At 65.8% G+C, this 9,043-nt stretch overlaps 1 protein-coding gene across 1 annotated transcript in view; it reads left to right on the top strand.

Moving 5' to 3' along the window:
• Positions 1-8,663, top strand: part of ADGRB2 (adhesion G protein-coupled receptor B2) — a 65,566-nt gene extending 56,903 nt beyond the window's left edge. Inside the window, exons 15-30 of the mRNA XM_033519617.1 lie at positions 476-519; positions 2,207-2,333; positions 2,847-2,950; positions 3,227-3,329; positions 3,546-3,696; positions 3,907-3,976; positions 4,089-4,155; positions 4,274-4,359; positions 5,718-5,889; positions 5,961-6,056; positions 6,184-6,223; positions 6,355-7,013; positions 7,264-7,299; positions 7,579-7,683; positions 7,823-7,876; positions 7,991-8,663. Coding sequence (XP_033375508.1) covers positions 476-519; positions 2,207-2,333; positions 2,847-2,950; positions 3,227-3,329; positions 3,546-3,696; positions 3,907-3,976; positions 4,089-4,155; positions 4,274-4,359; positions 5,718-5,889; positions 5,961-6,056; positions 6,184-6,223; positions 6,355-7,013; positions 7,264-7,299; positions 7,579-7,683; positions 7,823-7,876; positions 7,991-8,185 — 2,109 coding nt within the window. The 3' untranslated portion in view covers positions 8,186-8,663. The remainder of the gene's footprint in view (positions 1-475; positions 520-2,206; positions 2,334-2,846; positions 2,951-3,226; positions 3,330-3,545; positions 3,697-3,906; positions 3,977-4,088; positions 4,156-4,273; positions 4,360-5,717; positions 5,890-5,960; positions 6,057-6,183; positions 6,224-6,354; positions 7,014-7,263; positions 7,300-7,578; positions 7,684-7,822; positions 7,877-7,990) is intronic.
• The last annotated feature ends 380 nt before the right edge of the window (positions 8,664-9,043 follow it).

The following is a 9,043-nucleotide window of genomic DNA, read 5'->3' on the forward strand; positions in this document are numbered from 1 at the left end:
AAGTGTCCCCCTCCCACATTGTCATTGGGAGTGTCCCCTCTGTGTCATCCACACAAGTGTCCCCCTCCCACATTGTCATTGTGAGTGTCCCCCTCTGTGTCATCCACACAAGTGTCCCTTGTCCCACATTGTCATTGTGAGTGTCCCCTCCCATGGTGCTGCCCTTCCTCATCTTCAGCCCTCCTCTGTCATCAGCAAATTCCTTCATCAGCACCACGAGTGTCCCCCTCCCCTCCCACACCGTCGATGTGTCACCCTCCTGTCCCATCACTGTCACCTCCCAGTCCCAGGCGGGTCCCTGTCACCTGCAGGCACCGAGCTGGGGCAGGGCCCAGCAGTTCCCAATGTGCAGCATGGTCCCTGTGTCCAGGCTGGGGACGTGCCAGCCCTGGGACCCCCGGGGAATGCTCCTCACGTCTCCTCGGGGGGTGGGGACAGGGCTGGGGGGAGATCTGACCTGTCCTTGTGTCTGCAGGGCACGTCCCACCCGCAGTGTGTCACCTGGGACTACTCGAGGACGTGAGTCAGGGGCACGGGGACACAGGGACACTGGTGACAGGGCAGGGCTGGCAGTGCTGGGGGGCTGCTGGGAGGGAGGGGAGCGGGGACAGGGATGGGGAGCAGTGCTGGGAACAGGGATGGGAATGGGGTGAGGGAACAGGGATTGGAGCAGGGATGGGAGAGCAGGGACAGGGAACAAGGATGGGAATGGGGTGGGGGAACAGGGATGGGAAAAGGGATGGGAATGGGATGGGAGTGCAGGGACAGAGAACAGGGATGGGAATGGGGTGGGGGAACAGGGACAGGGAAAAGGGATAGAAATGGGGTGGGGGAACAGGGCCTGGAAAAGGGATGGGACAGGGAAAAGGGATGGAAATGGGGTGGGGGAACAGGGATGGGAAAAGGGATGGGAATGGGGTAGAGGAACAGGGACAGGGAAAAGGGATGGAAATGGGGTGGGGGAACAGGGATTGGAGCAGGGATGGGAGAGCAGGGACAGGTAAAAGGGATGGAAATGGGGTGGGGGAACAGGGATGGGAAAAGGGATGGGAATGGGGTGGGAACAGGAATGGGAGAGCTGGAATGAGAGCAGGAATGAGGGAACAAGGACGGGAGCAGGGATGGGAGCAGAGATGGGAGAGCAGGGATGAGGACCAGGGATGAGGAGCTGGGACCATCCCTTCCCGTGTCCCAGCCCCACTGGCACGGGTGAATTGAGCTCCCACGGGATTGATGTGGCCGCGGAGCCGCGGGGCCGCCCCCGCCAGGCTGCCAGATGTGATTTGTTCGTGCTGGCAGGAATGAGGGAAAGTAGGGCAGGAAGGGGGGTGGGCAGCACTGCGGGCTGGGGGTGGGCACTGCCAGCCCCCCTGCCCAGGTAGCCGCGGGTGCGCCACAGCTCGGGGTCACTGGTTCCAGTTCATCCCCCAAACCGGTGGGGAGGTGTTGGCTGTGATGAGCGTGGCAGGTTCTCAGCCGGCCCCAGGGACAGTCCCCAGCTGTCCCACAGACACAGTTCCCGGTTTTCTGTCGTCCTGGGGGCTGTGGCTGCCCTCACCTGGGCATGGCAGTGTCACCCCTCTCTCTGCTCCCTCACTAGGGAGGTCCCCATGGCAGGCGGGGTCCATATGACAGGAAGGGTCCCCATGGTGAACCCCATTTAACAGGAAGGGTCCCCATGGCAGGGGGGTCTCCAAGAGGGGTGGGTCCCCATGGCAGGAGGGGTCCCCATGAAAAGAGGGGTTCCCATGGTGGAGAGATCCTTCTAACAGGAGAAGGCCCCATGACAGAAGGGTCCCCATGGTGGGAGAGGACCCCATGGAGGGAGGGTCCCCATGGAAGGAGGGGTCCCCATGGAGAGAGGGAATCATCACATCCCTGGAAGGGGACACAGGTGCCAGGGGCCTCTTGGGGCCATTGCTGTCTGTCCTGGCACTGTCCCTGTCCCTCTCCGTGGCGTTTCTTCTCCCCTGCTCCCCAAACCTGTGTGGGATGATTAAACCTGAAGCCTTTCAGCTGCACTGCTCCCAGCAGGATCATCCTGGGGGAGGGATGGCTTCACCTCCTCCCCGAGCTCGGGGGGTTCCCTGGCAGCGCCCCCTCCATGCCTCCCCCAGGGCAGGGCCAGGAACGGGTTAACTCTGGAGGGGCTGCGTGTGTTTGATCATTTCAAATTGCTCTCCCTCGCTCTCTTCCCATTAATCAGGGATGCTGGCTTGGGAAACTGGGACACGGAGAGCTGCCAAACCCTGGAGACCCTCCCGGCACACACCAAATGCCAGTGCCGCCAGCTCGCCACCTTCGCCGTCCTCGCCCAGCTGCCCAGAGACCTGGTAGGGGATAGGGTGGGGACAGCCACGAGCCTACTGGGGACATGGGATGTGGGTGGGGGATGACCCCAGGGCTTGGGGGGGGTGGGTCCCGGGGGAGGGTGGGGATGGACACGAAGCATTTCCCACTAGGACGAGGTTGGCACTGAAGGGTGGGGGTGTGCCCTACCAGCCAGGGGAAGGGTCCCAGCACCCCCAGCACCCCCAGCAGGGTGGGTTTGTGTGGTCAGGGGCTGCCACGGTCCCTAGAGCTCAATACAGGGCACTGCTGTGTGCCAGGAGGGGAGGGGGCAACCCTGACCCCCCCCCACTCCCACCATTGCTATTCCTCCTGTGTCCCCTGTTGGCATGGAATCCCCGGGAAGCTGCTTTGGCTGTGCCACCACTGTCACCGACCCCCTCTGGCACCCGGAGGTCCCCAGGGTGAGGGGGTGGAGGGCTCAGAGGGGGCAGGGGGCTGGCGGGGAGCAGTGCGGGGGGGCTGGGCTCAGCCAGTCCCCGCCGGTGTCCCCCCAGGCCATGGACCCCTCGGGGACACCGTCGGTGCCACTGATGATCGGCTGTGCCGTGTCCTGCATGGCCCTGCTCACCCTGCTGGTGATCTACGCGGCCTTCTGGAGGTGACCCAAAGGCACAGGGGACCTGGGGGGCACCTGGGGGGCACCTGGGGTGTGAGGCCGTGTGGGGAGGGCGTGACAAAGGGGGACAAAGCACTGGGGAAGGCTCAACATCAATGGGATTAACAGGAATGGAAAATCTGGGTGGGAAAAGATGCTCGGGCTGCCTGGCACTGTCCCTGCCCCAGGACAGCGCCCACCCTGTGGCAGCATGGGACAAGGGACAGAAACAGGGGCAGGGACAGGCTGGCCCCCAGCCCCACGCCACTCCTGCCGCAGGTTCATCAAGTCGGAGCGCTCCATCATCCTGCTCAATTTCTGCGTCTCCATCCTGGCTTCCAACATCCTCATCCTCGTGGGCCAGTCCCAGATGCTCAGCAAGGTGGGTGCTGCCACCCTGCCACCCTCGGTGGGGTCCCAGGCCACTCGCCTCATCCCCTGCTGGCTCCCAGCAGCAGATTGGATTTGGATTAACTCGATCCCGGGATTAAATCCTCCGTGCCGGTGGCTTTGACACAAACCTCGCCGGGCGTGGGGGTTTAACCGCTGCGCTGCCGTGGCCGTGTCCCCCTGATGTCCCCGTGTCCCCACCCTGCAGGGCGTGTGCACCATGACTGCCGCCTTCCTCCACTTCTTCTTCCTCTCGTCCTTCTGCTGGGTGCTGACCGAGGCCTGGCAATCCTACCTGGCGGTGATCGGCCGGATCCGGACACGCCTGGTCAGGAAGCGCTTCCTGTGCTTGGGATGGGGTAAGAGCCCGGCGTGGGTGGGAGGAGGGCACCCCTCGCCCATCCCTGGTACTCCCCAGGCTCACCAGAGGGGAAACTGAGGCACAGTGGAGGAAAGCAGACTCAGGTGTCTCGGTGGTGGCACCCTCAGGCCGCGGGGAGCTGTCAGAGGAGCCCCATGGGGTGGCACAGGTGGGGACAATGCCACCTTCCTTCATGTCCCCTCTCCAGGCTTGCCAGCCCTCGTGGTTGCCGTCTCCGTCGGCTTCACGCGGACCAAAGGCTACGGGACAGCGAGCTAGTACGTGGGGACAGGGGACACGAGGCGGGGCACGGGGGCTGCTGTGGGCCGCCTGGGAGCAGGGGATGGCAGCAGGGGTGTCCCCTGACATGCCACCCGCGGTCCCCTGCAGCTGCTGGCTCTCGCTGGAGGGCGGTTTGCTCTACGCCTTCGTGGGACCCGCTGCTGTCATTGTGCTGGTGAGCCGCCCCCAAGAGCCTCAGACCCCCTCCAAAACCCACCCTGGGTGGGGGGCTCGTGGCAGCCGTTGCTGCGGGCAGGGGGGTCCGTGCCAGCCCTGAGCCCACCCTCCCGCAGGTGAACATGCTGGTGGGCATCATCGTCTTCAACAAGCTCATGTCCCGCGATGGCATTTCAGATAAGTCCAAAAAGCAGCGAGCTGGGTAAGTGCCCTGCGCCCCGCGGGGGGGGGGTCCCTGGGGCTGAGCCCCCCGCCCCTGCACCCCGCCCGGGGCTGGGCACGGCGGTGCTGAGGGTGGGGCAGATTTCACCGCATCACTGGGCAGTGGGGGCCAAGCCCGGGGTGAGCGCAGCCCCTTGTTGGGGGCTGCCGGAGGGGCAGAATTTGGGGGGCAGCCACCCCCGCTCCTTCCCTCGGGGAAGGGGGGTCCGCAGGCCGCAACCCCCCCTCCGTGCCCGCCCTCTCCCCTGCCGCTTGGCCACCCCCCCTCACCATTAACAGCTGCCGCCCTCGACTAACCCGGCGCTCTCTTTCTCTCTCTGTCTCTTTCTCCTCCTCCCATTTGCTTCTTGCCTGTGTCCGTCCATCCATCCCTCCATCCATCTGTCCATCCATCTGTCCATCCCCCCCCCTCCGTCCTGCCTTGCTCCCCTCCCCTCTCCCGGTGCCTGCATCCCCCCGCCCTCCCCGCGTGGCCCGGTCCTGGCCGCGGGGCGCCGGGGGGGCGGTGGGCTCGTAGCTCCAAGCCCCCCCCGTGCGGCAGCCTGCTGCTGAAATGCACCAAGTGCGGCGTGGTGTCCAGCGCGGCCATGACCTCCGCCACCGCCAGCAGTGCCATGTTAGTGCCCGTCCCGCGCCCGCCGCGCCCCCCGCCCCGAGCACAGCCCGGGGGGGGCTCTGGGGGCTCTGGGCATCTCCCCGAGGGGTTTGGAGGGGGGGTCGGGGGTCCCCGAGGGGAAGGAAGGGTTGATGCTGTGTGCTCGGGGCGGGGAGCGCGTGTCCCATCACGTCTGCATGGCATGGCTTCCCATGGCAGGTCACCTCATCGCTGGGGTCGGGCGCCTCTTCTGGCCTGGGGGTGGGGGCACGGGCTCGGGGGTGTCCCCGGGACCCTCTTCCCGGCGTGTGAGCTCCAGAGGCTCCCGAACGTGCCCCGCTCACGGGGGTTTAGTCACAACAGAGGCAGACCCAAAATTCACCGCTTTAAAAAAAAAAAAAAAAAAAAAAAGAGAAAAAAAAATTCCCTTCTCCGCTGTTGTGGTGGCCGTGGGAGGGTGGCGGTGGCCCCGCGTCCCCCCAGCACCCTCTGGCTGTGTGGGGACAGGGACACACCTGGGGGGCTGGAGCCCACAGGTCCCCTCAGCCCTCGGTCCCCAGCCGGCGCTGGCTTGGGGACACGGAGGACGAGGGGACAGCTGGGTCACACAGCCCCGGCCATGCTTGTGGGGCGCGGGGCAAGGCTCGGGGGGCTGCTGCGGGGGAGGGGGGCGGTGCTCGGGGGGCTGTCCCGGGGCAGCCTCGCCCCGCGGGCTCACCCCGGCCCCTCTCTCCCTGCGCCAGGGCATCGCTGTGGAGCTCCTGCGTGGTCCTGCCTCTGCTGGCGCTGACCTGGATGTCGGCCGTGCTCGCCATGACCGACCGGCGCTCCATCCTCTTCCAGGTCCTCTTCGCCGTCTTCAACTCCGTCCAGGGCTTCGTCATCATCACCGTGCACGGCTTCCTGCGCCGAGAGGTGGGGCGGCGCCGGAGGGGTGCCGGGGGACAGCCCTGGCCGCGGTGCCGTGACCGGCTCTGTCCCCGCAGGTCCAGGACGTGGTGAAGTGTCAGATGGGGGGGTGCAGGAGCGAGGAGAATGAAAACTCGCCCGACTCCTGCAAGAACGGGCAGGTGCAGATCCTGGTGAGTGGGTCCCCCCTGGAGACCCCGCCGCTGCCTGTGCCGGCCATGGTGCTTCATTTCCCCGTCTCTCTCCCTCTCTTTCTCTCCTCTCTCTCTCGCTCTCTCCCCTCTTTCTGGATTTTTATAGACAGATTTTGAAAAGGACGTTGACCTGGCATGTCAGACAGGTGAGCTCTCCTCTGTTGTCACCCTGCCACACCTGGGAGGCGCAGGCAGCACGAGCCGGGGGGTCTCTCCTGTGTCTCCCACCCTCCGTGGGACCCTCGGGGCTGGCTCTGACCGCGCTCCCTGCCCACAGTGCTGTTCAAAGAGGTGAACACCTGCAACCCCGCCACCATCACGGGCACCTTGTCCCGCATCTCCCTGGATGGGGACGAAGACCCCAAGCTCAACACTACCTCGGAAGGTGGCCTGGGCTTCTCCAGCCTGCCGGGGAACATCCCCCCCGCCAGCATCCTGGTGCAGGTGCCCAAGATGACGCCCAACGTGGTAGCGGGTCTGACGGAGCTGGGCGAGCCGCCGGCGCAGCAGCTCAGCCTGGAGGCGCCGGGTCCCGTTTACCTGTGCACGGAGAGCAGCCTGCGGCCCCTGGAATACGGCTGGATCCGGGCCCCCGAGCCCCCCCGCGAGAGCGATTACATGATGCTGCCCCGCCGCACCGGCAGCCTCAAGCCCTTCCCCCGGGACGAGGGGACGCTCGGTGGCGGCGCAGAGGAGACGGTGCCCGGTGGGACGGGGCGCCCGGCAGCCGAAGGGGACGCTTACCCCGGTTTTGTGGCCGTGGATCACGTCAACGTGAACCTGAACCAGCCCTACGCGACGGTGAAGGCTCCCTACGGCCTCCAGTTCAAGCAGCATCCCACGGTGAGGCAGATCCTGGCCTCGGAGCTGTCGGAGCGCAGCCGCACCATGCCCCGAACCGTGCCCGGCTCTGCCATGAAAGTGGGGTCCCTGGAGGTGAGCGGGGGGCTGCTGTGGGGAGGGAGGTGTGTGCCAGGACACGAGTGCACGTGGAGGGTTGCACGAATTCCCCCCCACGCTCTCCCCAGCCATCCCACCCTTGGCGGGATGAGCTCTGTGTCCAAACCGGGCATGGATTGGGGCAGCATGAGCCCCTAAACCCTGTTCCTCCTCATCCCGGACCTGCAAAGACCTTTCCCTTTTCTTCTCCATCTCCTCCCCCTGCTCCTGCCTGTCCCCCTGCCAGAGGAAGAGGTTGCGGTACTCTGACCTGGACTTTGAGGTAAGTCCTGCCATGGAGGTGTCACCGGTGCCATCGTGGGGGACTGATCCAGTTTGTCCCCACTCCCTTCACCCCACTGGCAGCTCCTGAGCTCTGAGGGGTTGAGACCAGGCAGTAACAAGCGTTGGCTGTGGATTAAAATACTGATGATGAGCACGGAGTGGGCTCTGCTGCTTGTCTGGGACGCCCCAGGAAGGCAGGGATGGGGACAGGGACAGGGACAGTGCTGAGGGACAGCGGGCAGTGCCCATGGCCACAGGCTCTGCTCTGCCCCCACAGAAGGTGATGCACACACGGAAACGTCACTCTGAGCTCTACCATGAGCTCAACCAGAAATTCCACACGCTGGACCGGTACCGGGCTTCATCCACCGGCTCCTCCAAGGTGAGGTCCTGGAGGCCCTGTCCTGCCCTGGTCTACACACCGCAATCCTTTACCTCCTCCTGCATGGACTGTGGCACCCCGGGGAGATTGGGGGCACCCAGGGGCGCTGCCGGGGCTGAGAGCTGGGGTTTTTCCACAGCGAGAAAAGCGGTGGAGCGTCTCGTCGGGCGGCGGGGACAAGAGCACAGGCAACGTAAGTCCTGAACCCCCGCCGGGGGTTGTCCCATCCCATCCTGGAGTGGGCTGGAGGCGGCCGTGCCCCGGGGCTGCGGGACAGAGCCGGGCACAGCTGCCCCTCACCCCGCAGGATGTGACCAGCCCCGAGGAGCAGCGGCCGAAGGCTCCGGCCGCGCCGCCCAAGCCGTGGAGCACATTCAAGGCGATGACGCTGGGCTCGCTGCCCAGTGCCCAGCGGGACCGGCTGGAGCTGTGCCGGGCAGACTGGGACAGCCCCTGCGCCGGCCTGGACGCGGCCGACGGCGACTTCCAGACAGAGGTGTGAGCCCTGCGCCCACCGCCGCCGCCTCCGCCCCGTGCGCGGCCCCGCGAGCCGATACGCTGGGTTTGCTCCGCGCTCTGGGGCAGCCGGGGGGTCCCTGCCTGGCCGGAGCCGTTTTCCCCCCCCGGGAGAACCGCCTCCCACTCGTCCTCACGCGGTTCCTCCTCCTGCCACCCCCCGGACGCGGGTGTGGAGGGGACCCGTGCCCTCTTCCCCCAAAATGCTCCCCCACGCTCACGCCTGCACCCCCACCCTGGGGCAGGACCGGCCGTCGAGGCCCTCAGACCTTCGTTCTTTTCTACCGGGATGTTTCTTCACGCCGTGCACCGTGTGCACGTGAGCGGCCACCCCCCGGGACCCCCCCAACCCCGGGACCCCCGCGGCCGCCCCCTCCCAGCCCTCCCCACCGTCCCCACCCCACGGGGCAGGTGCTGTCGTTGTTGGAAATAAAAGTTCACTCTCTGTGGTGCCGTGGGGCCGCGGCCGCCGCCTCGTGCTTCGCCTAGGGGTGGCTGTCACCCAGTGGGGACCCCGTGCTCTGTCTGCACCCCCCTGCCCAAAAAACACCCCCCCCAGCCAGGGCTGATCCTGCACCTACACGCTGCAAATGAGCATCTGATCACAGGAGCTGGGAGCGGTAATTATATAGTAATTAATCTGTGAGCAAATTAGGAACTTCAGAGGACATCGCCACGTGGAACTGCTCAAAGTGGGCTGCCCAGCACTGCTGGAGCATCCCGGCATCCAGAGCTGGGGGATGCAGCCTCCGGAGGTGGAGCTGGGGCAGCTGTGGAATGCCCAGAGTAGGAGCTGTGTCAGGACAGGGGTGCTGGAGTAGGGGACGTCTCAGCACATCTGGGA

This window comes from Parus major, chromosome 23, assembly GCF_001522545.3.
Source record: "Parus major isolate Abel chromosome 23, Parus_major1.1, whole genome shotgun sequence".
Lineage (NCBI taxonomy): Eukaryota > Metazoa > Chordata > Aves > Passeriformes > Paridae > Parus > Parus major.